Source organism: Rhinolophus sinicus, linkage group LG15 (assembly GCF_036562045.2).
Source record: "Rhinolophus sinicus isolate RSC01 linkage group LG15, ASM3656204v1, whole genome shotgun sequence".
NCBI lineage: Eukaryota > Metazoa > Chordata > Mammalia > Chiroptera > Rhinolophidae > Rhinolophus > Rhinolophus sinicus.
In genome coordinates this window covers 14481406-14509075 of record NC_133764.1, presented here as the reverse complement: position 1 = coordinate 14509075, position 27670 = coordinate 14481406, and the positions used below count along the sequence as shown (strand labels likewise).

Sequence of the window (27670 nt, the reverse complement as noted above, 5' to 3'; positions counted from 1 at the left end):
ATTTTTCCAAATCCTCTTCTTGTCAGATCTCTCTCAAGCCTCTAGCTTGTATATCCAGTTACCTGTTCTATCATATATCTTCATTTCAATATCTTAAGCTACTTCAAGTCAAAAGATTTAAAACTTAGCTTATTATAGTCTCACCTCTTTTTCTTCTTCCTCTTCTGTGTTTCCTATCCTAGTAAATGTTACTATGATCCATCAAAAACCACGAATCAACTGTTTTCTCCCATTTTCCACATTTAGTCAAGTTACAAAAAAACAACAAACCTAGTGGTTAAAAGTTTGAGTCATTCTTCGTTTCAAGGGTTTGTGTATAGGGCTCTTTTAAGAGCAGTTTAAGTCCATTTTAAACACATTTATGAAAAAATACAATTGGAATTGTTTTCCTAAGATTTCACTACTTGCTAGTTTTTTCACCTTAGATAAATCAGTCTGCTAATATATAATATAGAGGTACCACACTTTTCTACCTAATTTAACAGGACGGGTTTAGAATCAAAAGAGACAGTGAATATTTGAGGTGCTGCTTTATGCACATTTGGAATTACCTACGTCTTTCTAATTATATTTGCCGCACAACAACTTTTTAAAATACAGATGTTGGGTTAAGCCACATAGAATTTGGAAATACAGGAAGTCCTCATTTAACATCATCGATAGGTTCTGGAACTGAAGAACCAATTTTACTTTAGGCTAATTGATGTGTAAACAAGAGTTAAGTTCCTTTGACATCTCATCCATGTTATAACGAAATGATGTATTCAAGGACCTGCTGGATTGCGGAGGTCTTAAAAATTTAGCATCTAGTCCATGTTCATAAAAGTTACATGAGCAAAATCAAAAGGTATCGATTATTTCTTTATTTTAGTCAGTAAATACTAACCCAAATGTTTTGAAAAGTAAAGATGTTGTAAAGGAATGACAATCATAACTACTGGTAGGAGTATAAATTGGTACAACTCTGGGAAGCAATTTGACAGTAGCTATCAAAATGTCTAAAAAAAATGTATGTAACTTTTGTCTTAGTCTGTTCAGGCTCTATAACAAAATGCCATAAATTGGGTGGCTTATAAACAAGAAAGGTTTATTTCTGACACTTTTAGAGACTAGGAAGTTCAAGATCAAGGCACTGGCAGATTCGGTGTCTGGTGAAGCATGATTCCTGGTTCATAGTTTCTTTTATTAATGAGTAATCACCTCCCAAAAGCCCCACCTCCAAATACCGTTACATTAGGGATTAGGTTTCAACATAAGATTTTGGGGTGGTGTGGGATACAGACATTCAGTCTGTATTGTCTTTTGATTCAAATGTAAAGATATGAGAAAGGCTTATCTATATGAATATTTATTTGCAACATTGTTTAAAATGGGAAAAAAATTAGAAACAGCCTAAGTAAGCATCTAGCAATAGATGATTGCGTAAATAAAATGGGTGCATTTATATAATGGAATATTGTTTGAGTATTAATAACTGTGAAGTCATAAATGAATATTTACTGAGAAGGAAAGATTTTTCACAACATGTTGAATGAAATTAGCAGATTAAGTTACTTAATTAAAAGCCATGCATAGGCATACATGGCGATGTGAACATATGGACAAAGAACATGGTATGAAACTAGGTTGAAAGGTTAGCAGTAATCTCAAAGTGTTGGAAATTTTTTTTAATAAGGAAAAAGGAATAGTCGTTTTGCATTTTTTCCTTTTAATATTCTTACCTGGAAAAGTGTCACCATTTATCTATTTTTTAAAAATCCATTAAGATTTATAATCATTACAATTTGTGCATATGTAACATACATGTTATCTGTTATATGAGCTTCAGAGTTGTAAGCTGTGTGCGGTGTGTTCAGGCAGTTTCAGGCCTTAGGACTTGATCCTGAAGTAGGAGTGGAACTAGGTAGAAACATTAAATATTTACAAGTACTATATATATGATTCGTTTATCCTTGACATTTCCCCCATTGTTTGTTTGCTATTGGTTTTTTAGATTAAAAGAAAATAAAGCTAAGAAATAGATGTCTTTTAGCTTGTTTCCCTTATTATTTGGGATATTCTAACCAAAGGGAAATTTATTTGTGTTGAAGGTTTATATTACAGACTTTGACAACACAGTATTTCATGGAATATTTTGAGAGAGTCATTGCCTTCCTATTGTGTATTGTTTTAGAAGGCCCAGGTAGAACTATTTGGTGGAAATTAAGAAGTAGATTTCGGCTCTGTGTAAAGAAGATTCTTGTTAATGAATCAAGTTATCATTAGTGGAACAGGCTGTGATATGAGCAGCACACAGACTCACAATCATAGTAAGAATTTACCTTTCCTCAGCCCCCCATCCAGGAAAGCCATGTGCTGAGCTTGTCTTACACTAGTTATTGTATTTTAATCTTTGCTATGCTAATAATTGCCTGGAACATGAAGTGTTTGCTCTAATGCCCTGTTGTCTTTCTCCACTGTTTGTTTAATTTTTAACGTGCCATTGAATTAAAACTTAATCCCACCAATTCTACGATATTACTAGAGTGTTTTTATTTCCAAAAACATTAGTGAGGCAGTAGCATTGACATTTATATAAGGATAATCATAGCAGCATTGTTTGTAATAGTAAAAAAACGCATGTTTCCATAATGGAAATACAATATAAAAGAAAAGGCAGATTTACATCTGATAAAGAATGATTGCTAAGATTAAGTAAGTGGATGTGACATTGGGTGTAAGACATACGTAGTGTACTGTACTCGTAGTTTATTTTAAAAACAAGTATTGATTATCTCTGGACTATGCAGGGATATGTGTTTATAGGTAGATTATCTCTGAAAGAAAACACAAAACACTGGTTAAAGTGATTGCTAAAATCACTTTTTAAAGAAAATCCCAAGCAAACAACTATCTGTATCACAATGGACTTAAGACTCAAAAAAAAAATTGAGAGAGAGATACTGGAATAAATAGGTTGCCTTGGGAAGGAGGTAGTTGATTTTCTGTTTGAAAGAATGTAAGATCATGAAAAGGCCATATGCTAATTCAACTTCTTTAACCTTCACGTTCTTTGTAATTCTAAATGAATGTCTTATTCTGTGATCGGATGCTAAGTTTAAAGCTTGTGCCCTTTTTTTCCACCTACTCTAATGATTTAAAATTATCTCTTACATTAAAATTCTTCTTAATTATAACTTTATCAGAACAGTTCTTTCTGCAAAACTAAATTTCAGTTGCATAACAGGTAGTAAGGGAAGGCTAAAGGTACACAGGAACAAAATAGATCATTAATGTCACAAATCCATGCCTAATTATATAAGCCATAACTTGACCTATAGAGTACCCACTCTAAGGTAAGCAACACATTAGAATCTTAAAACTAAAAGCTCAAGAATAATATATATGGGTGTACTATGTCATGGCTACAGGCTTGGGGAGGGGAGGGGTCCCTTTTTTGTGAAATACTTGTGTGACTTGGAAGGTAATACTCTTAAAATAATGTCATGAGATTTTTAAATAATCGTTTCTTCAAAATAGAGATGAGATTTTGTTAGGAGTCATTTGAATTTGTTTTCTTTCAGAAATCGAGCTATAGCAGATTATCTTCGTTCAAATGGCTATGAAGAAGCATATTCAGTTTTTAAAAAGGAAGCTGAATTAGATGTGGTATGTTTGACTTTTACAATTACTCCTAGTATAGTTAATGAGTGGATTTTACTCAAGTATCAGCAGTTAACAGTCACCTGAGTTATTCACAGATCTTATCATTTGTCATTTACTTGGCACTAAACTTGATTTTCACCCTTTTTTGTATAATTAGATTTTTTGTAATGTATAATTAGATTTCTTGGACTTAGAGATAAATGGTCTGTATGGCTTGAACTATTGTAGTTGAGCCATTTTTTAAAAGGTTCTCCTTTTTGCCTCTAGAATGAAGAATTAGATAAGAAATATGCTGGCCTTTTGGAAAAAAAATGGACATCCGTTATTAGATTACAAAAGAAGGTAACTACGTTTTTTCTTTAAAGTTAGTTGTATTTGGAATGTTCTTACATAAACTTTCTGAAATTATTAGCATAATAAATTATTCTCCTGCATTAATTATAATTATATTTAACCTTGAAAAGGCAAATAAAAATACATTTTTGTGCATTGAAAAAACCTTGACCCAGACAGATCGTTGCTGATACATGCTAACTCGTGTAAACTGGTACTGGTGGGTTGAATCTACACAACCCTGACTTCAAGGAATTGATAGTAAAGAATGTATTTGTGCACTTAGATGGGAAGAGCGCTTGGAGCCAATATGATGCTGGGAAAAGAGCACTAAAGTATGTGCTTAGACAAGTTATTTTTATCTCTGAGCTTTTATTTTTATGTGTAAAGTGAAGGCAATAAATAATATTCTGGTCCTCGAATTTAATTTTTAACATGCAAAGTTAGAATAAATAAATAAATAACATTGTTATAACATGAATTAATTGATTCAAAGTTCCCAACACATAGATGCTAAATAAGTGTTAGCTTTTATTGGGAATATTAATATTATTAGCATGTACAGTGTAAACTGTGGTTTGGGAAGAATTAAGAGTAGCAGACTTCAGAGGGCTCAACGTGGGTGTACTGCTCTTCCTTTAATTAGTATATATAAATTGAAATTTTTCTTTGAGTTAAGTAAGACAAAATTGTACTGAATTTTTCTCAATTTTCAGTTTGTCATACCACTAAAAATTTTGCTGGTATATGATATAGATAATTTTTAATAAATCTGATGAATGCTTTGTAAATTACTGATTGTTTTTCAAGTATCCTGCATGCATGCGCATATATATATATATATATATATATATATATATATATAATGCAAAATAAAGGCAGTATTTAAAAATATCAAATATGCTATCTTTATTGGAATCTGTATGTAACTATATGTTCATTCTCAAGGTTATGGAATTAGAATCAAAACTAAATGAAGCAAAAGAAGAATTTACGTCGGGTGGACCTCTTGGTCAGAAACGAGACCCAAAAGAATGGATTCCCCGTCCACCTGAAAAATATGCATTGAGTGGTCATAGGAGTCCAGTCACTCGAGTCATTTTCCACCCTGTGTTCAGTGTTATGGTCTCTGCTTCAGAGGATGCTACAATTAAGGTAATTTTTTCAAAATGAATGATGTATAGTAGGATAATTATTAAAAGTATATTTAAATTTAATTGGGTGAAAGAAAAAGATCCTGAAAATGAGGACTTAAAAGAAGGTCAGAAGGGACTCTTTGAAACTGTGTGATTGGTTCTAAACCTTAAAAGACAGAATTAGAATAAAATTTCATTGTAGCTGCTGGGAGGCCAGCTGCCAAACAAGTTCACTGAATCTGAGAAAATGGGTGTTGCTAATTTAGTGTTGCCCAGTAGGTCACCGAGTGGTTGAATAATTTTTGTTCTTGGAGAATGAGGATAGAAGTGTGTGCCTTTTAAGCAGAGGTGATAGACGAAAATACAGGATTACAACACTAGTAATTCAGGGGATGAATATATTCTGCAAAAGAATCCAATAGAGGATTTATTTAAATTAGGCTCTCCTTGATATAGTTAATATTGGCTATGATTCCAAATTAAACAGTTCTCTCCAGGGGTGTGGGAATATAAGGGCTTTTCACTTTATGTTATTTATTTATTTATTTCATTTTTGTATTTTTCACAATAATCATACACATTTTAGTGTTTTATCTTTTGATCAAAAAAAGGTAGTTTTTATAATTCCCTTTGATCCAGACACAGTACAATGGCGGTTGTATAAACCACCTGCAGAAAGACAAAAAAATATAGTTAAAAGGTTTAGGTATGTTTCTGTGTTCTAAGACTTATTTCAGATTAAGTTCTAGATTATAAGTTTTGTTTGTAGAGGTTTAACTAAGAAAATGTGAGTAGATTACAATTGTATACAGAGGGTGCCAAAAAAATGTATATACATTTTAAGAAAGGAAAACTATATTAAAATTGTAATACTCGATATATACCGATAACAAAAGCTGAATACAAGTCACGTTTGACTTCTGCAATTACAAGCGGTGCTCAAAGTGGTTACCATCAGCGTCCAGACACTTCTGATTACAGTGAACTACTGCTTGAGCAATGTTGACCAAAGTGTCCACTTGGATCCATTTTTTGGGCACTCCTGGTACATCACATAGCAGCAGTCGAGCATAAAATGCAGGAATGACAAATGTGACTATACATAACCTGTTCTTCGTTGTTAAACATTGTTTTGTGTTTTCCTTATGTGGTTTCTTTAGTTTCTAAATCAGTGGCTTCCTTCCATCTTGTGTTCTGGTGATCCAATGGGCGGCTGCAAAATCACTGGAAGAGAGCCTTAAACTCATATGTGCGTCATGTATTTCTGTAGGCTGGGATGACTACATACTAGTACACTAATATATTGCTGTTTTTCAAATGTATATAGACATGTGTTTAAATTATTGACTTCATGACAGTCTTTTTAAGTACAAAAACTGCACTGCTATCATGAGGCATAGGGGTGAAGAAGAAATTCTTGAATAAGTTGAAAATCCAGTCTTAACTATTGATTTTGCAGTGTTGGTGTAAAAGCAGAAAACAGAACTGTAAATGTACCATCTTAAAATATATCTGTTGAGTCAACTCTGAAATATTATAAATGAAGTTTTAAAATTTTTCTGTATAATCATACCACATATCTCAGCAACTAGTCAGTTTTTCCTTCCATTTAGTCTTTATTTAATATACACACATGGTTTCCTTAATAAAAGGCATTTGTTTAGTTTTGTTTCCTTTTATTAAACTTATTTTAGAAAGACCTTTCTTTGTTTCTAATGAATCATCATTTTTAATGATATCAAACTGATAGTTTGATTTATATGTGGAGGCTTTTTAGGATAGTTAATGGTCAAGAGCACAGGCTCTGGGTTCAAGTACTGACCCCGACACTTAATAATTAATGTGATCATGGGCAAGTTAACTTGCCGTGCTTCTCTTTCCTCATCTGTAAAATAAAGATAATTAATACCTGTTTTAAATGGCTTTGGGGAGGATTAAATAACTTAATACAGGGAAACTGCTGAAAATAGTGCTGGCCGAATAATAAAGGAATACTTATCAGAGTTAGCAGTGTTTTAGTACTACCATTAACAAATCTTCCTTTGGACTTTTAAGTATTTTTGGTTATCTACTATCATAAATAATGTTTTCTATTCACTTTTTTTTCTCATAAATTACTTCCTTGGATATTCTGTGGAATTTTTTTTAAAAAACAACAACTGGGTCTACTCCCCTTCCATACTTTTCTTTGTTCGATTGTGGAAGGCTAGGTGATTTCTAAATGATGATTATGCTAGAACTACTTTCCAAACTTAAAGGAGAACACAAAGACAGAATTTTTTGTAATTTTGTGACTATCTTGGGCAAAGTGATTGATATGTTTAAGGCTCAATTCATTTGTTGGGAAAGGGAATTAAAAATATGTCATAAGATTCTTTTGCTTAAAATGAAGTAACATATACATAATATATATATAATAGTATAGTGCCTGGCTAATAGTAGAAAAATGGACTGCAGGAAATGAACAGATAATTAATGCATAGAAGAAGAAAAAATGGCTAACCAACAATAACAGAAGTTTTGGCCCCACTACTAATAGTAGAAGAAAGGCAAATTAAAACTACAATATGTATCCAATCTGCCAAGATGTTTTACTTTTTAAATGAGAATTCCCAGTGGTGATTAGAATTTGATGAAGCAGGCATTCTCATTACATGGGATACAGTCTTATGGTAGAACAATTTAGCAGACTATTATGAAGAGCTTTAAAAGTTTATACTTTTTGACCGAAAATTTCTTTCACCATCACTTTATAACCTAAGTATTGAAAAATGAGGACAGATACTTTTCAGTATTCCAAGATTTTCACTTGACTCCTTTAAAAAGAATGTTTACTAAGTTTTTCATGACGTGGAAAAATTGTTCCTGTCAGAAGCAAAGGGAAAACCGGATAATGAAGTATACAAGTTCGCTATACTTCAAAAGCATAGAAAAAATTCGGGAAAACATGCCACTGATAAGATATTTATTTCCTTTATATCTGTACATTACAATTTTTTATCATGAGCATTTATTTTATAATCAATCATACAAAAGGTAAATATAGAGAAAAATAAAATTCTTAATAATTCTTGACATTAAACTAACACTGAAATGCTCTATTTGCTCACTATTTGTGAAGAAACAGAGTTAATTTTCTGGTTATAATTATTTTAGAGAAAATGCTTTAATGTTCTTGAATGAATGCATGGAAAGAAAGTTAACTGAAACTGAAGTGAACTTCAAGATCACACCTTATTTATTTTTCAGTATGTGAAATATTCATCAATTCTTGGTGTCAAAATTAAACAGATACCAAAATAAGACAAAGATATGTAAATACATATAATTATAGACCAGTACAATACCTTTCATAAACACAGATGCAAAATCCCTAACATAAGCAAATTCAATCCAGCGATTCATTAAAAGGATGATTAATACATCATAATCAAGCAGTGTTTATTCCAGAATGCAAGATTGGTTCCACATTCGAAAATCAAATCATTGTGATTGATGAACAAAAAAATGTAATAGGTTCATAAAAAGCCTTTTGACAAAATTCCAGTATGCGTTCATGAGAAAAAACTCTGAACAAGCTAGGAAGGGAGCTTCCTTAACCTGATAAAAGGTAAAGGTATCCGAAAAACCTACATGAACATAATGGTGGGAAACTGAATGCTTTCCCCCTGAAATCAGGAACCAAGGCCAGGATGTCCATTCTCAGCCACGTGTATTCACCTTTGTACTGGAGTGCTCAGCCAGTGCAATAAGGAAGAAGTAAAAATAAAAGGCACGCAGATTGGAAAGGTAGAAATGAAACTGTCTTTATTTGTAGATATGATGTTCTATGTAGAAAATCCCAAAGAATTTACAAAACCTACTAGAACTATGACTGAATTTAACAGAATCATGGGATACAAGATCAATGTACAAAGCATAACTGTATTTCTATAAACTAGGAATGAAGAATTTAAATTTTAAAATGCCATTTACAGTAGCATCAAAAAAACCCCCACAAATTACTTAAGGATAAATCTAACAAAATTACACAAAATGAAACAGTAACCCTTCTATGTAGAAGTACTTGAACATTTAAATGATAAAATTTTTGTTTATATTGGGAAGGTTATGTAAATTTTCTATTAAATGTTAGATTGTTTTTTTTAGGTTCATTTTTTATGTAGTTACGATCATGTATATAATCTTATGTTCTTTACATAATATTATACATGTCATAAATTCCTTGTAGTTGCAAATTTTATATTTTATTTAGTTATTCCCTATGTTGAATATTTAGATTATTTCCAAGTTTTCAAAATGCATTTTCTAAGTTTCTGTAAATTGGTTAATATACATCCTACCACAGATAAATTTGAACTCATGGGAAGAATGGAATCAATCATTTGATTTTAGAGTAATGTAATTGGTTAAAGATCAAACTTCCGACTTACATTTGGCTGACAGAATGAAGTTTAATGTGTTCTTGAGATCTCTTTGTAATATTTAGTCCTTTTTCAAAAAAATTTATAAAATTTTATTTGAGCCAGATTGACAACATATACCAGGGAGCAAGATCTCAAATGCTCCCTAACAATTATTCTTGATAGCTCGTTATTTCTATTAGAAAAGTTATCTTTAAAATATGTGGCTGTGACTTTGTTTTTACATCAGAACGACATATGCTTTTGTTAATCTGCTATTCATGGACAGTTACATCTTATGAAGTCTTTTCTGGGCCTCTTAGATCTCTGAGCTCTGCTTGTCTAGTAGAATTGAGTACCCCTTTATCGTTCCCCTCATATTCTACATATAAATGCCTGTCATAGCCTTGTAAAACTTTTTTGTTTGTATTTAAATCTACTTATTTACATGTCTGTTGCCTACTCAGACTCGAAGGGACTTTGTCTTATGGCTTTATATAGCTAGTCACTAGCATAATTAGGATATGGTAGATAATGTACTACTAGAGGTCATTTTAATAATTGCACCATCAATTTTCACTATAGAGAAAAGACCAATTTATACTTCAAGATGTGCTATTTCTAAGACAGTTACCCTTTGTCACTTGCTCAGTTAATTAGTAAGGTGCCAGACTGGACTGTTGAGTGCAAATGTGAAATGAAAAAAGAATTATAGGTTGATATTAACCAATTTTCTGTTCACGTGACAGGTGTGGGATTATGAGACTGGAGATTTTGAACGAACTCTTAAGGGGCACACAGACTCTGTACAGGATATTTCCTTTGACCACAGTGGCAAGCTTCTGGCTTCCTGTTCTGCAGATATGACCATTAAACTATGGGATTTTCAGGGCTTTGAATGCATCAGAACCATGCACGGTAAGGGTAGAGGATGGTTATTTTGAAATTGATTTCTAACCTGGCATTCCAGAGACAATATTGTTTTCTAACAGTGTGCAAGTTTCCTTTGTTCAATTGTCTGTGTTGGTGGAGGATCCTATGATTTAGATAGTGCATGGATAAGCCACAGTAGTTAACGGTTGTTTCTGTTACGAGGCTTTAAGTATCTCTTAGTTATATAAAATATTTAATTTGTTTCCATGAATATTTTTAGATAAGAAACTGCTTGGACATCTATCTTTGGGAAACTGAAGTTCAGTGAGAGTAGGTGTAATAAAAGCTGGAACCCAGATTTCCTTGCTCACTTTTTTAATGTTCCACATATACTGTAGTGTCTCATTGTTAGGTTGTTTTCCTGGGTTTTGTCATGGAGACTGTTCTCTGAGGCAATTTGGCTTTGGAAAGCGCTTTGGAATCAGATATCTGGGTTCAGATTTCTACTTGTTTACTTATGGCATTAGGAAATTTTAACCTCTTTCATCTTCAAGATAGAGGTAATAATACCTAAGTCATAGGCTTGTGAGGATAAACTGAGATCACATAAAGGCATACCTTGGAGATAGTACGGATTCAATTCCAGACCACCACAATAAAATGAATATCACAATAAAGCGAGTCACAAATATTTTGGTTTCCCAGTGCATATAAATGTTATGTTCATACTATATTGTACTCTATTAAGTGTGCAGTATTATATCTGTAAAAACAATGTACATACCTTAATTTGAAAATACTTTATTGCAAAACAAAAGGTAAAGTCATCATCTGAGCTTTCAGCGAGTCATAATCTTTTTGCCGGTGGAGTGTGCTACCTCGATGTTGATGAAAACGCTGTGTCTATGAAGTGCAATGAAGCAGAGCGCAATGAAACGAAGGATGCCTGTACTGACTCATCTTGGTTTAGTACCTGACACGTAGAAGGTGTCCGCTAAATAAGAATTTTTGTTGTTTCTTTAAACAATGAAATTTGAATGTTTGGATTTTATATAAGGAACACGTACTATGTTAGTAAATAAACATTTTTCTGAGTAGATTATCCAGTGATATTAGCACATTAGGAAGCTATGTGGTTATATAGAGGGTATAAGTTGAAGAGTGTGTTTTCTTCCCAAATTAAATGCATTCATGAAGCTTACCAAGTAAAAGAATTCTATTGAATACTTTTGTAAAAAAATCTGTATTTATGTTTCTTTAGCCTGTATCTTGTTGCTCTAATTTAAGAAGAGTTCTTTTCAACCATTGTGTATTCCTTAAAATAATGTATTTATTAGGACTAGGGGGCTTTTTTCTCAAAGGATATCTAATTAGGATTGTGAAATAATGTATACAGAATAATGCGTTTTTACCGTCATGAACATCAACAACAAAAACAATCGTTTTCAACCACTATTTTAAATATAGAACCAAATCCCCATTTTAAAAATCTGTTTAGCTGTATAAATCTTATTTCTATTTAATATCTTAGAATATCAACAGTAGAAACTTGTGTTTTTTCTAGTGTTCATACATAAACATTCAGTGTTATTAATATAGTCCTGATGATACTGATGCCTTGTGATTTTAAAACAGTTGTACAGATTGAAATTTAATCATAAATTGAGCTGGCTGCTTATTTCATTGTGGGTTATTTTATTGTTACTAGTTCCTTAACTTTTTTTGTGTAAATCTAAATTTTTTACAAAGTCCAGTGTATTTAAAGTTGCTATGACATTTGAAATTCCATGAAGAATATCATGGTAAACTCATGGTAAACTTACTGGTATATCGCTTAATATGTTGCTGTGTTATGTGTTTTAGGCCATGACCACAATGTTTCTTCGGTAGCCATTATGCCCAATGGAGATCATATAGTGTCTGCCTCGAGGGATAAAACTATAAAAATGTGGGAAGTGCAAACTGGGTAAGTAGATGTAGTTGAAAAGGTGTATCAGCTAAAGAGACAGTAACAAAATTGTGTTCTGAATGTTCCAGTAGTTTTGGCTTTAACCCATAATGATCACCATGACAATGTATTATATACTTTAAAATTAAGTTTTGATCTCTAAATGTATCCCAAAAAAGAACAGAGAAATTATAAAAGAAACTGTGTCCTTCCTTGGGAGCCATTTTCTGTGTAATGGCTTATTTTCTCTGTGGTCTTCTTTTAGGTGATCTCTCTGTGGGTTGAAATATATTGTAAATAACATTGTGCAGGTATGCCCCTATTAGGTTTAATTTGGCTGTGCTTAGAATTACACGATTGTTATAATAGAACCTTAACCTACCAGTTTTACTCAGATTAGTAGAGCATGCTTTCTTCCCAACATGGCTAGAAATATTTTTGTCAGGTTTATTGTGTGTGTTTAGTTTTGAAAGATTATATATTTTACCTTCTAGATTTTTTTGTTGGTTTGGTTAGCTCCTTAATGATAACTTCCATCAGCTTATTTTAACTGATGTTTGACTTTCCAGCCTGTCCCTATCTTTTATTAACCAGGAGTGTACATTTGTTCTGTTGACTTGCATACGATTTCTCTACCTTGATGCCATTCTCTTCATTCCAGTGTATAGCTAGTTTTGTATTGCTTTTGGGAAGTGTTCCAATGATTGCTATGTATAATGTAAATTATTACTTATTTCGATAGCTACTGTGTGAAGACATTCACAGGACACAGAGAGTGGGTACGTATGGTGCGGCCAAATCAGGATGGCACTCTGATAGCCAGCTGTTCCAATGACCAGACTGTGCGCGTATGGGTCGTAGCAACAAAGGAATGCAAGGCTGAGCTTCGGGAACATGAGCATGTGGTAGAGTGCATTTCCTGGGCTCCAGAAAGCTCATATTCTTCCATCTCTGAAGCAACAGGATCTGAGGTACTGTGATTTATGTGTCACGTCATGATTTTATTGCTCATATCTCAGAACGTTAGTAGTTCTTCTGATTCTCAGTTTCAGGGCCATTAAGGCATTTAAAAATCTGCATTCCAGAATTCTGGATCTTGAAATTCTTTATTCTTTCCAGTTTGCAGATGTGTTTATATTTTTTAACCAGTGATTATTATTGCTGTCAGCTGACCCTTAATATGTGATAGGGATGGGGGTTCTCCTGAAGAATACAAATGGTCCTTCACATTTATCAGAAATGCCATTGTTTTAAGAGTATACCAGAGCAAAATAAAACTTATGGGAGAGATTAAAGTTATCTTTTAGAAGAATATCCTTTTTAGTGAACATAATTATTTATAAAATAATTTTTGGTGAAATGCAATTCAGTGTTGTAAATACTTGTTTTTAATGAATATTTCATATGGAAGCCTTTGATACTCTTGATCATTAGACTCACTAGCTGAGTCTCAGTTTTATTATATTTCTTTACGATTCTTAACTTGTGTTCTTCATGTTATTCTTTATGATTAATACCTTAAAAGTAAATTATAGAATATTATTTCTGTGAGTAAATAAGTTATGAGCAAAAATTAAGCACATTTCTTTTTTTATAGAGACATTCCTATTGTGGATTTTTTTAAATTGCATTTTAAGAAAGGAAGGAGGAGATTCTTCACCTGCGCCTATCCCCTCCCCCCCCAAAGTTTATTTTTCTAAATGAAGCTTCTATTGTAATCTCTATTTTGGCTGGCTGCTTGCATTTTCAAATTCTTTTTACTGCCCTCTGGTGGTGGTTACTTACCATATGTCGTAAATTTGATTCTGGCTGGACTTTAAAGGCTGAATTAAATAATTTTTAAATCCTTCTTGATTACAGAAGTCTTGAGCAGTAAATTTATCATCTTGGTATTGTAGAATTGAATCTTAACCTAAGTGGAGATTTTCTATTTTTATATTATCTGTGTAGCCTAGGTGTGTTAAAAGACTTGTTACATTTTGATAGAGAAAAACAAGATGAATAAGTCCTGGAGATCTAATGTATAGTGTGGTAACCACAGTTAATAATACTATATTATACACTCGAAATTTGCTGAGAAGGTGGATCACCACCAAAGGGGGGAGGTCTATGAGGCGGTAGATATATTAATTAGTTTGCTTGTGGTGATCATTTTAAAGTCCTTACGTAACTTCTTGCATGGAAAAATCAACTTTTATATGGTTTCTTATAGACTAAAAAAAGTGGCAAGCCTGGACCGTTCTTGCTGTCTGGATCCAGAGACAAGACTATTAAGATGTGGGATGTCAGTACTGGCATGTGCCTTATGACTCTGGTAAGTTTGAACAATCGCACTGCTGCTTTTGCATCGTTACTGTGTTTGTACCTTTTGGGGTCAGATGTCTCGTGATATCATTTAATCTAAATTATTCTAGGCTTTAAAATAACTTCTTTGTAAAAATACTGTTTCTTAAACTTTTGTTACTCCATTGTTACAGTGCTATAAAAATTATTCCTAATCAATGTCATGTTATGTAAAGGAACTACAAAGCCAGTCAGTGCTTGGAAAGAGGTCCTAGCTCACTGTATCTTTAAAAATGATACATTTCTTATGGATGGCAAATGAGTATAGACTCATTTATTTTTGAAGCTGTTTGTGTCTGTTTCACTATATTTCATTTTAATATGAATCCTTTATTACCTGTTTTTTTCACATGTTCCAGTTTTATTTATTTTACTATTATAGAAATTAATGGTGCTGGCTTTATGACTTAGAAATGCTTGTTTCATTTTAGAAGCACCTAGATTTCAGTATGAGAATATATAAACTATAGTATGGGATTGTGGGCATTCTTGTTTGCCTAAGAAATTTCCAAGGGGATCTGTGGGCATTAGTCCAGTAGCAGTTTTTGTAATTTGGCATCCATATTTGTTTTAGAGATTCTTTAGATGGTAACTGTACCTTGAATTGATTATAGGATGTGATAGACACATGAAAGTATCATCAAGAATTGATTCGAAAATTAAACTCTCCTCTAATAATCTGAGCTGAGTTCAGGTATAATATATTATTAGGAAAGATGAGCTACACTTAAAATCAGGTAGCATGTGCTCGCTCCTCTTCTGTAATAACATGGTTCACCATTCATTTCCCTGGAGGTTTTTGGCTCCTGTTTTTCAGCTGAAGGGGGTTACTTTTTTGTTTTTTAAGTAACAGTTATTTACAGTTCAGAAAAATTTAGAAATATGCAGAAAAGCCAAAAGAAGAAGATAAAAATCACACTTAGATCACTGTACCATATCTAATAATACTACAAGTGTATTTGTTAGACTAGAATTGTCTGATAGAACTGTATGTGGTGATGCTCTGTACCTGCTCTATCCAGTGTGGTCGCTACTAGCCACGTGCAGCTGTGGAGTTCTTGGAATGTGGCTAGTAAAACAGAAGAACTGACTTGGCGATTGTATTTAATTTTAGTTTATATTTAAATAGCCAAATGTGATTAATGGTTACCCTGTTGGACTGTGCAGTTCTAAATCTTTTTCTTAAATTACTATGTAGATGAATGTGGTGATGTGGTTTGGTTTTTTAAGTAAAAATTTTTTACTGTACATACCACTTTGTAGTGAACTTTTAATTTAGAAGGTGTATGACACTTGCTCATGTCATTACGTACTCTGCACTGATTACATACAGTGCTTTGATGAACATCTTTTTAAGCTCTGGGCACATTCTTAATTCTTAGGCTAAATTGTAAGAAATGGAACTACTGGACAGCAGATATAGATGGATGGATGGATGAATTAGATACACAGCGAATACCTATATATTTTTCACTTAGAGTCACCAGTTGTTAACATTTTCCTATGTGTGTATAGGTGTGTGTACATTTTGCTGAATAATTTGAGTTACTTGTAGACATCGTGACAACATGTATCCCCTAAGAACAAGGGTATTCTAATATTAATACACAATTTCTTCAGTTATTCCAGCAGTGTCCTTTATAACTTTATTTTAACCTCTATCCAGGAACCAGCCAGGCATCACACACTGCATTTACTTGTCACGTTATTAGTTTCCAGTCTTCTTTAATATAGAAGAATTCCCAAGACTTTTTTTTTTTGGTCTTTTTGTCTTTTTTGGCATTGCCTTTGATACTATAGTTTTAGTGCACTTTGAGTAATGACTTACTGTTTTCATAGATGCTACTTAAATAATTTATCCCTTTACTAAGTCAGATACCTTTTTGTTTTTAAGGTGGGTCATGATAACTGGGTACGTGGAGTTCTGTTCCATTCTGGGGGGAAGTTTATTTTGAGTTGTGCTGATGACAAGACCCTACGTGTATGGGATTATAAGAACAAACGATGCATGAAGACCCTCAATGCGCATGAACACTTTGTTACCTCCTTGGGTATGTATGAGTTATGAGGTTTCTGAGCAACTAGATTTTGGATGTAACAAAGTTTTATATAACCCTATGGACTTTTCCAGGTAAGAAATGACCATGTGCTTTTAGGACAGAATAGAGAAGGCAGGTTAAAAAACTTCATGGATTCCTACCATTTGTTTTAAATTCTCTTTTCCCTAACTCTCTCTCTCTCCATCATCAGCCTTATAATAAATAAATAAATAATTACTTTCTCCATGCACAACATTGGTTTTAGAAATTAGAAGTGTGAAGAGGATGCTTTCTGACCACTCTGATAGGTAATTTTTCTCCCCTGCTAGTTTGTAAGTTTCTCAAAGGAAATCTTGCTCGACCTTTGTCCTCTGGCAGGTATATACTATCAGGTGCTAGGAACTCAGGGAATTATATTTCAGTTTAATAAACATCCTTACCATCATCTGGACCTGAATCTAGAATCGAAGATAGTGAATAAAGTAAAATATAATACGCTCGGGTATGGTGGAGCTAATAATGAAAATAAAACCTTAGCAGAATAGGGTTACAGGATGGTTACAAGATTTGAACATGAACATAAAGCATTAGCATTTAGCTTAGAACATGGTTTGTGTTCAGTAAATGGACACATTGCAGCTACCCTTGTTAGAGTGTTTATTCAGCCTCAGTTGGGATAGGGTTTTTGTTTGTTTGTTTGTTTGTTTGTTTGTTTGAGGTGTTAATACAGGATTGAACTATTAAGTCTCAGTTTCCCTAACATAGTTGGTTAGCTTGATACCTTCTAGGGGTGTATGTGGGTGTAGAAAAAAGTGGGTATTCCTGGCCCTTGGACTTGCTTATTTTGTAGCTTATTAAAAATTATATCCGACTCAATCTGACTTTAAGCCTTTTCTTTTTCTTTCAGATTTCCATAAGACGGCACCATATGTCGTTACTGGCAGTGTAGATCAAACAGTAAAGGTGTGGGAGTGCCGTTGATTGAGTCTCATTTGGCCCCTGCTCCCTTTTTTCCTCTGGATGCACTCTGATGATACCATGGTTACCCCATTGAGCTCTGTTTAAATAAATATTGTCCTTTCATGTAAATTATTCTGGATGTAGATTGAGCTTATTAAATGTTACACACAAAGTACTCATGCATGGTGAATCCAAATTGTATACTGTAAATTTACATGCGTTGTCTAGAAGTACCATAGGGTTTGAAAACCTGGGCTGGCATTGGTCACACCAGGCCTAAGAAGGCAGAAGTTGAATAAATTAAACTAGGGCACTAAACTGAATAGTTGACAGTGTCATTTTATGTTGGATTATTAATTCTTGTTTTTCTTTCTGCTATCTGTTGGTGCCTGACTTGATGGCCTCATTTGGGGGAAAGTGGTGGTTATTAGGGCTTTTTCTGAAATGTGTATCTATGTAACATCACTTAAGTGTGCTTAATAAATCTTCTTTAAGGATGTTAGATAATAAGGCTACAATTCAAAATCTTCTGAACCATCTATGTAATTATTGAGGATTACACATCGGAATTTTTGTCATGACACATTTGCCAAACCAATAGAATACGTTTGTTTTGGCAGCCTATCAGGCAAAGGCTAGTGGTATGTTTATGTAAGAAAATGACTGTAAATCTCAAATAAGAAAAATCTCAGCAGCTAATAGCAAATCATTTATTTTATTTGGGTCTTAATGCTTTGTAAACAGGTTGAAAAACACTGTAATACTCTAAGCTTCTATTTTCCACACTAGACACACTTCTAGTTGTATTCTCCATACTATGAGACTGTATAGTGATGTGACTTCCAAGTAGAATTTAATCTTCCCATTTGAGTGTGTCATGGTACAATAAATCACTATTTGTTTTTGTTTTTTAGGGATGTGCAATGTGCGTTACATAATGACAGAAATATTGAAAATGTTATGTTTGCCCATTTTAAGGGAGTGAGAGAAATACAGCAGTTTGTTTTCCAACATGACTCTGATATCACTTTGAACTGTGTTTAACTTAAAAGTTAAAAAAAAAGACAGTTTAATGGAGCGTGCATAAAAATGTACTGTGTTTTCACCGTTTGTTTATATGTAAATGTTTATAAGTATATGGGCCTGTCTAGTAAGTGGGTAAGTCCATATATGTATCTCACACACATACAACCTCCATGTCTTTGGGTCCTGAGCTTGAAGAAGTGCTAAAACATAAAAGTAGAATAAATCTTGCTATGGAATACCATGCTTTAGAATGAACCCTTTTTGATCCTCATGCTTCTGAAAACTAGGTCTGACTTGGGGGGAATTTTTCCCAGCTAAAGGAAAATCACTTCCGTTATCCCTCTCCCCCAATTGGGCTGTTCAGCATTTTACACATCCCCCACATATTGTATATTGTGATCCAAAGTTACTACAAGTAGGTTTAAGAATTATCTGTGACTTTGGAAACAATATTCCATTACAGATTATTAATAAATAATTCCATTGCTTAGCTAACCAACAGTTATTTTTAAGAAGGTCATTTGAAAAGTTAACAGTGAAATAACAAAAGACAGTTTAACAATGAAATTTATTCGGAATTACATTTTATTCATTTGTGTAATAGGTGACTTTTTAAATGTCCCTTTTAGTATATTTAATGAAAATTTGGTTTCTGAAAAAGACAAAGGGTTAGAGTTAACGTCCTGTAGATACACAGAGAATAGGCCATATATATACTAGAAGCAGCTTTATGTCTAGCTTGTGTCTTTTTGTTTGTTTGCTTGTTTTTAATTCCTGAGAGACATCTCTGGAAGGAAAAGTGTTTTGAGAACTAATGGCTATTTTTGAGGACATAAATTACAACTTAAGCTAATTTCTTAAATACAGTAGAATAACTTTCAGGACAATATTGCCTCACAACCCTGCTCACATTGAGAAGTCTTTTTTTGTTTCCCCTTAGCTGTTCTGACTGGATTTTTCTACAAAAGCTATGGAAAAATATCTTTGTTCTCATTTGCTGCTATTTCCTGTCCTGTTTTAAGAAATATAAATACATAGAAATGGTGCATCTTAACATTTGTTTGTACATGTATAAATGTCTTGTATTTTAATTCATTTTTAGCATGTAGCAACACAAATTGTTTAAGGGTAAGCCACAACATCTAGAAATAACTCATAGATATGAACAATAAAGGAAAAAAATGGTACCGATTAAGGAGGAAACAAAGCTGCTGTTCACTGGGTTTTTCACCCTGCAGCATACAGTGACTTTCATTGACAAAGGAGAAACATCGTTGCTCTGTAAACAGTTATCCTTACTTGGGAGATTGCCACAGCCTGCTGCTTAGTTGAGTTCCCAGACATCCTCCATTTAAGAAGCAGCAAACATTGAATCTCAGGGATGGTCCTCAACTGGATCCAAATGTAACGAGCCCTGTTTGAATAATGAAGGGGGTGGGGGAGAGTGATCCATCCACAATACAGAATCAGATTTGCAGAGGTTTCCTGCACTGTTGTTTGACACTGCCCTGTTGATGCCCTTTCTTCCTGTTGCCTCCATTTTCTGTCTGCTGTCTAACCCTGTGCCTTGCCTGGGATAAGTACAATGATTAGGTTACTGGTTTGGATTGTAAGTAGAGGAATTTATTAATTGGTTTTAGAGGTTCACTGCTGCTTTGTCACTTTCTCAGTCAAATTGGCCATGTATTAAGAAATAAAAAGCTGGTAGAATTGCATCCTCAGATGATTACTGACTGTGTGTGTGTGAAGACAAACATTCCAGTGCCACCCGTATATAATGTGCCCAAGAAGTCCTAGCTGCACCCTTGAAAGTGCAAGCCACGGAAACTGGTTTAGACATCACTCGGAGAATAGTTGCTTTTTGACATGGCATCTTGCACTTTAGGAGACTAAGACCGTCCAGTTTGGTCCGTTTGTGGTGTGACCAGTGCTGTGCCCAGAGCACTGCTGTAAGATCAATAGTGTTAGCAAGTCGTCCGGGCTGTGAGGCGCTCGCTGTCGTCTTTGGAAGCTTTGGCTGTAGGTCAGCAGGCCCAGTCTCCTCACTGTCAGTGCCCTGCTCTCCTGTTTGCCTCTTTCTGTTTCTGTGTGAACTTCCAGGTAATATCACTCATTAAATAGTTTTTTTTTATTAAAGAAAAACTATTTAAAAGTAAAGGGTATTTTGTTGACAGTGGTGGCTTGATAATCCTTAAAGCAACTGAAGTTAAAATTGTTGGAATTAAAGGACAAGGCACTTAAAATGGTTACTCTTTCTGTCCAGCTGTATATAAGTCTAATGTGTTAATCTAGATGATGCAAAGAAGAATCTCCTGGTAGAGAAGCAACATGTACAAAATCGGTGAAAAAAGTTGTGTTTTTTTTTTCCAGTGGGGTGGGGGGAGGGCAAGCTGGATTTACAAGTCACAACTGGACTGAACTGGCCTTTTTATCTTTCCACTATATCATGTAAGTAGCTGCTTTCTTGTCCTGCCTATCCTTCAGGCATCCCTACAGCTCACTCTGAAGATGACAGAAACACAAAATCTTCGAGTTAGAAGTTGATTCTGACACTGACATGAAGGCAAGCATTGATTTCATATGAACGTTGCAGAGGTGGTGATTGGAGAAAATTCCCCAGATTGTAAGAGTAAACTGAAGATATTGACACATTTTAAAAAATTCAGTAAAGGAATGTATATAATATTGCTCTTGTGTTTTACAGTAAGATTTGTTGCTCTCAGACTGTGTAAAACAAAATTTATTCATGTTTTCTGCATATTAAAAAATCTTATTGTACCAATTGGTAAACTATTAAATGCCTATAAAACTAGATGTGATTTTTTTTTGTTTGTTTCCTTGTGCACAGATTTAAAACCTTTTAAGTTGAATCCTAATAGGGGCTGAGGGTGTGTTAAGCACCGGTCACAGAGTACGATGTAAATTGGTGGCAGGGTAGCAGGCCCTTGATGGAAGGCTTTTTTTCCTTCAAAGCAATGTCAGCACTGCCTCTGCTGTCTGCTTCTCCCTATTTGTAGAAAGGAGCTAGGAGCTGTGGTGGGATCTGCCAGCTGCAGCCTTGTTTTCTAAGGCACCACCCTCCCCTCCAGCAGCTCTTCCTGACAGTGTCTCTACAGCTGAAACCAGGAATGACCTATTACAGCCACCTGTAAAAAGATTTGGCCCTCATGTGGTCAGAGTCCTGAGATTGCGGTCCCTCCCCACTTTTCTCAATGAATGAGCCTCTTATTCTGCCTAGTGGTCTTGGATTCTTGAAGATTCTTAGTATTGTTTTAAATTTTGGTTGAAATGTACCAAACGAGTGTTCAGTCTTGCCCCAGAAGTCCGAAGGCTTTCTCTGCTTAACATGTGTTGGATGTCCTGACTTTCATCCCCAGAATACTGCTCACCTAGCATCCAAAGTGCCTTTAGGGAATTTGAGATCCAAGGTGGAGTAGGTAAATGCTGGGCTTGTCTCCCACGAACACATTAAAATTACAACTAAATTATAAAACCATCAACCTGGAGAACCATCTGAAGTCTAGCTGAACAGTTTTGTAACTGAGGATATAAAGAAGGTACATCGAGACTGGTAGGAGGGGTGGAGATGGGGAACGGGCCCCAGACCTCCAGGTGGTGGTTGAGAATCAGGAGGAACATCTTGACCTTGGAGGACCCCTCTTGAGGAGCTAGGGCCCAGCCCCACAGCAGGTTCCCTAGCCTAGAGTACTGGTGCCAGGGAGAGTAGCCCCCCACTACATCTAGCTGTGAAAAGCTGGGGATTCCAACTCTCAGGGTGGGTCAGAAGACTGGGAAGCCCAGCTGTCTTGCTCATGCACAGACTCACTTGCTGGTACTCACCCTGGGCTCCAGTGGAAGGACAGTGACTTGAGGGTGTCAGACATGGAGTTGAGTGGCTTCAGGGTATTATAGGGACAGTTGCCATTTTTCCCTGTGAAGGGTCCTCCCGTGCAGCCAGTAGGCAGGTCCTAACTTGCCTGTGTTTACCCCACACACACAAGCCAAATCTGAATCTGAATCGGTCTGGTGAGCTCTACTCCACCCTGGTGACTCCTTGAGACCCTGCCCCACCTCCTTAAGAGCTTCCCAGACAAGAAAAATCTAAAGGAGTTTATCACCACCAAATCTGTATTACAAGGAATGGTAGAGGGACTTCTTTACGATGGGGCAAAAAAGATAAAAAATAGGAATAATAAAATGGCATTAGGTACATATCTATCAACAATTTAAATGTAAGTGGGTTAAATGCTCCAATTAAAAGGGTGGCTGAATGGATGAAAACAAAACCCTTACATATGCTGCCTACAAGAGACTTCAGATTGAAAGGTACACACAGACTGAAAGTAAAGGGATGGCAAAAAATATTTCATGAAAATGGAAATAAAACAACACAAAAACTGAGATAGCAAAACTTACACCAGACAAAACAGACTTTAAAACAAAGGCTACAAGAGACAAAGAAGGACCCAGTAATCACACTTCTGGGTAATTATCTGAAGAAACCAACAACGCTACTTCAAGGGGTCATGTGCATCCATTACAGCATTGTTTACAATGGCCAAGATGTGGAGGCAGCCTGGGTGTCTGTCGATGGATGAATGGATAAACAAGATGGTACATATATACAATGGAATATTTGCTCAGCCAGGGAAGGGAGTGGGTTCTTGGGTTCTTGCCATCTGAGGCTGTATGGATGGACCTAGAGGGTGCTGTGCTGAATGCAGTATGTCAGAGAAAGACAGATGCAATGTGATTTCATTTATATGTGGAATCTAAAGAGAATAAACAAAACAGAAACAAACTCATAGATACAGAGAACAATTTGATGGTTGCCAGATGGGAGGGGCTTGGGTGGGTGAAAAAAGGGAAGGGATTAAGAATTACAAATTTGTTTTTACGCAATAGTCATGGGGATGTAGGGTATAGCATAAGGAATTGTAATGCAGGGTCTCAGCTCCCACTCCCCGCACAAGAACGCAGGATATGGTGAGGCCAAAAAGGAACAAAAATGGAGCCATAGATAGGAGAGTCATACCACTATATTCTCGCCAGCAGTGGGGTTGGAGACACAGAAAGCAGGCTCCACACGATCCGCAATCTGCCATCCACACTTACTAACCCCACTTGCTAGCTGCAATCCGCCATAGGCTTCTCTGCCAACCAACCAACCTCCTAGCATAGCCACGGCAGTTATATTAATGGCTAATGGCTAATCGGTAACAGATGATGGCCACACAGCCACAGCTGATGGCCATCTAATAGTTGAGCCAGCACCTTTCCACATGAGGCCCAGAGCCTGGAAACTGCTCTCCTGGCTCTGTCCCCACAGGAATATAGTCAACAATATTGTAATTAGTATATATGGTGTCAGATGGGTACTAGATTTGTTGGGGAGATAGATGGGGGGGGGGGTTGGGGGACAGGGTGAAAAATGTGAAGAGATTAAAAAGTACAAATTGGTAGTTACAAAATAGTCATCAGGATGCAAAGGACAGGGGATATACTTAATATGGTAATAACTATGTATAGTGCTAGGTGGGTACTAGACTAGTCAGGGGAATCATTTCTTAAATTATATAAATGTCTAACCACTATGCTGTATACCCTGAAATTAATATAAATTATTGAATGTCAACTGCAGTTGAAAAATTAGAAAAGGGGGGAAAAGGTGAAGGGGAATAAGAGGTTCAAATTTCCAGATATAAGACAAATAAGTCATAGGAATGTAATGTACAGCATAGGGAATATAGTCAATGATATTCTGACAGTGTGGAACAGTGTTAGATGGTGGCTGGACTTATCATACTGATCACTTCTTTGGGTATATAAATGTTGAATAACTATGGTGTACACCTGAAACTAATATAATATTGTGTTAGCTATATTTTTAATAAAAATCTTAAAACAACAACAACAAAGTGTTTTTAGGGCACCCATGAAGTCTCCAGCCTTTTTCATGTATAAAGGACTTGTTGAGTCATGTGGTCGCTCTTTTCTTACAGTCCAGTTGTTTTCCGGCCTCCCGCTGAGAGAGGACTCTCCCCAAAAGGGAAGCAGGGCCAAGAGCACCAAAGTAATTTGTTCGAAGTTAGCTTCCTGGGTTTTGCAGCTTTTCCCCTTTCCTTGTAAGATCAGATGCGCCCGACCACTTGCCTAGGATGGGAGTTCGAGCCTCATCATCTCTCCTGAAATGCAGTTAGCTGATGAAGACCTGTGAAGTAATTCACTGGTATGTCACACACAATAAGCTTCCTTCCAAGATTCATGGTTGTGTCTGTCCCAGATAGAGGATGAGGGGTAGGAAAGTGGAAGAATTGGTGAAAAACTGGTGTGGTCTCCATGCACACCAAGTGACAGCTCTGTCCCTAGTCTTTGGTGAAACTTGACTTGCACGCAGACACAAAATGCTCAACTGCTGACGTACCAGAATCCTCTAGGAAAGTGTTTCTCAAAGTGTGTTCCCAGGCAAGCAGCGTCAGCATCACCTGGGAACTTGGTAAATTTTGACTCCAGCTCAGATCCACTGCATCTAAAACAGGTGGGTCTTGGCAGTTCTATTTTAACAAGTCATCCAGACAATTCTGATGGAGGCTCAAGTTTGAGAACCACTGATTTAAATGATTCAGCTACTCATTGAAGGAGAAATTTGGACAAAAGTCGCTGGTCCCTGGGTCTCACAGCTGGGGTTTGAAGTCAGAGCTCTTTTTCCACCATCACTTCGACACGTGGAGTTTGTTCCTTTGTGAATATTTTTTAAGGACATCAGTCCCACTTAGTCACCAGCCCTCTGCGAAATTACCCGACATTTGCACGCCTGCTCGGTGCCGACACCTTCTTCTCCACACACACCCTTAGTCTCACATAGACCCCCTGCTGGTGGATAGTAGTGCATTTTTATAGACCAGAAAACAGGCTCACTTAAGGTGAGGTCATATGCCAACGGTATGAAGCTAATTAAAGGGTGAGCTGGTGACCCCAACATACTTGCTCTTTCCCTTATCTGGTTCTGCCTGTATAAAGCATCTTATTCGCTATTTAAATGCCAAGAAAGACCTTCTCACATCTTTTAAGCAGTTTTTTGACTTTTAGTAATACAGGCAAGGCCCTCATCCCATCCGAGCCCCTCTCTACCACGTGATCCTACTGCCAACTCCCCTCATTCTCTAAGAAATGACTGTATTCTCAGGGTAATTGTGTCCTGAATGGTCTGCATCTCGGTGTCTGATTTTTGTTTTTGTTTCTAAGCAATAGCTTTGCCTGCTGAATGGGGGTGTTTCACTTTCCATTGGAGGAGGGTCACTTGCCCTCTGTAGGTGTCCTGATTATGCATGCCTTATTTGCTCTGGGAGTTTCCACTCTGGAAGAAAGTGGTGGGTACATACTTGGGCCACATCCGATACCTTATTCTGTGTCAGGGTAGATAGGAATTCTTCAGTGAAGTCTAACAGTTCTTTTCATCCTCACTTAACAATGATAGTTTGGAGGGCAAGAGGGCAGACAGATGGTACCTTAAAAGTGTAATTTGGCTATAATTTTAAAAATATTTGAAGTTTATAAAATGCATGTTAAAAGAAATCCAAACATAGAAGAAAACCTTAGAGTGGAAAGTGAAAGACCAGGTGGGGGACATGAAAAGACATGGTAAGTGTGGCTCACGAAACTTAATTTCCTTCTCAAACAGCTGCCCATGGACACAGACCGTGACCTAACACACGCCAGTTGGTACATGAACCCTTCCTGATGACCACTATTCACCCTTTTAAAAAAATTGGAGTCTGGGAAAGAGAAAGGGTGGAGTGCACACCTAGAGCCTCTTGTTTCCTTTATAAAACAACAGCCTCGTCATCTGGATTATCAGAAGGTATCTAACGACACTAATATGCTTAAGGGATCAACCAGGAGAAATGGGCCTCTCAGGTACAATTAAACCTGATCCATGCTCTGCTTCCATTTGCAGCTTTACAAGATGATGTCCCCATTTCTAGAAGTACTGTGAAGCACGTGACTGGTGTTCACAGGATAAAGGCCATAGGAAGGCACGTTCAGAACACAACCGTGAGACTGTGAAAGAAACTGGCGGTGGAGGGTATGGGGGGTACATGTGTCCAGTCACCAAGGACAATCACTTGAAAGAAAACCTCGAGGTCAGGGATGTTTTTTTCCAGTTGGCTCAGGAAAACTAACACATTAGGGTTGAAATGCCCGAGACACAAAGAACGCTGCCAGTATTCCAAAAAGCATTCACGTGTGTGTGAGGCTCAGGGCAGGGGTGGCCAAGCAGCAGCCACCAGCTGAGACGCCCCCTCTTCTCAGACAGGCCTCACCCCCATTCCCACTTGAGGCCCTGCCCCTCAAGCTGGCCTAGGTGGCCCCCCTTCCTCTTCTCACTAGGTCTCCAGTCTTCCTAGCCCTAAAACTTACCCCAGGATGGCAAATTTTGGACACCCCTCCATTCTCCTAAAACTCCTAGTCTTCGTGGGGGTGCTGCCCAATCCTTCAGACTCAAAAGAACAAGGACAGATGCCCAGCGTTTGGTGACTTATCAGGCCAGCATGCGCAGGGCTTGGGCCTCCACCTTGTAAGCACCCCTCACTCCAACTGGCCTCTGCTCCAGCCTCCATCACAAAGGAGGAGCGAGTCTCCTGTGACCACCAGGTGGTGTTCATCTATGAGCCACTCTCACAGGTCTAGACGCAGCAGGGAAACCTGTGCTGGGTGCCTGTGACCGCAGCCCTTGTCCTCCCTCTTCAATGACATGAGGACAGCCTTGAGTTTGATCACATTCAAACACATTCATGGGTTTTAAAGTCTTCTACTAATAGGTTGGTGCAAAAGTAATTGTGGTTTTTGCAATTATTTTTAACTTCTTAAACCGCAATTACTTTTGCACCCACCTCATAACATTTCCGGCAAGAGGCCCACGATCATGACACCGACACAGAACACACAGGAGAGGCTGGGGCA

General features: G+C 36.2%; 1 protein-coding gene across 2 annotated transcripts in view; it reads left to right on the top strand.

The window, feature by feature from the left end:
• The window catches only part of PAFAH1B1 (platelet activating factor acetylhydrolase 1b regulatory subunit 1), a 62788-nt gene extending 41270 nt beyond the window's left edge, over positions 1-21518 (top strand). For both annotated transcript variants that reach the window (XM_074319925.1, XM_074319926.1), the window contains exons 3-11: positions 3564-3648; positions 3913-3987; positions 4927-5133; positions 10267-10435; positions 12254-12356; positions 13081-13309; positions 14551-14652; positions 16576-16732; positions 17628-21518. In XM_074319925.1, coding sequence (XP_074176026.1) covers positions 3564-3648; positions 3913-3987; positions 4927-5133; positions 10267-10435; positions 12254-12356; positions 13081-13309; positions 14551-14652; positions 16576-16732; positions 17628-17701 — 1201 coding nt within the window. In that variant the 3' untranslated portion in view covers positions 17702-21518. The remainder of the gene's footprint in view (positions 1-3563; positions 3649-3912; positions 3988-4926; positions 5134-10266; positions 10436-12253; positions 12357-13080; positions 13310-14550; positions 14653-16575; positions 16733-17627) is intronic.
• Positions 21519-27670: the final 6152 nt, after the last annotated feature.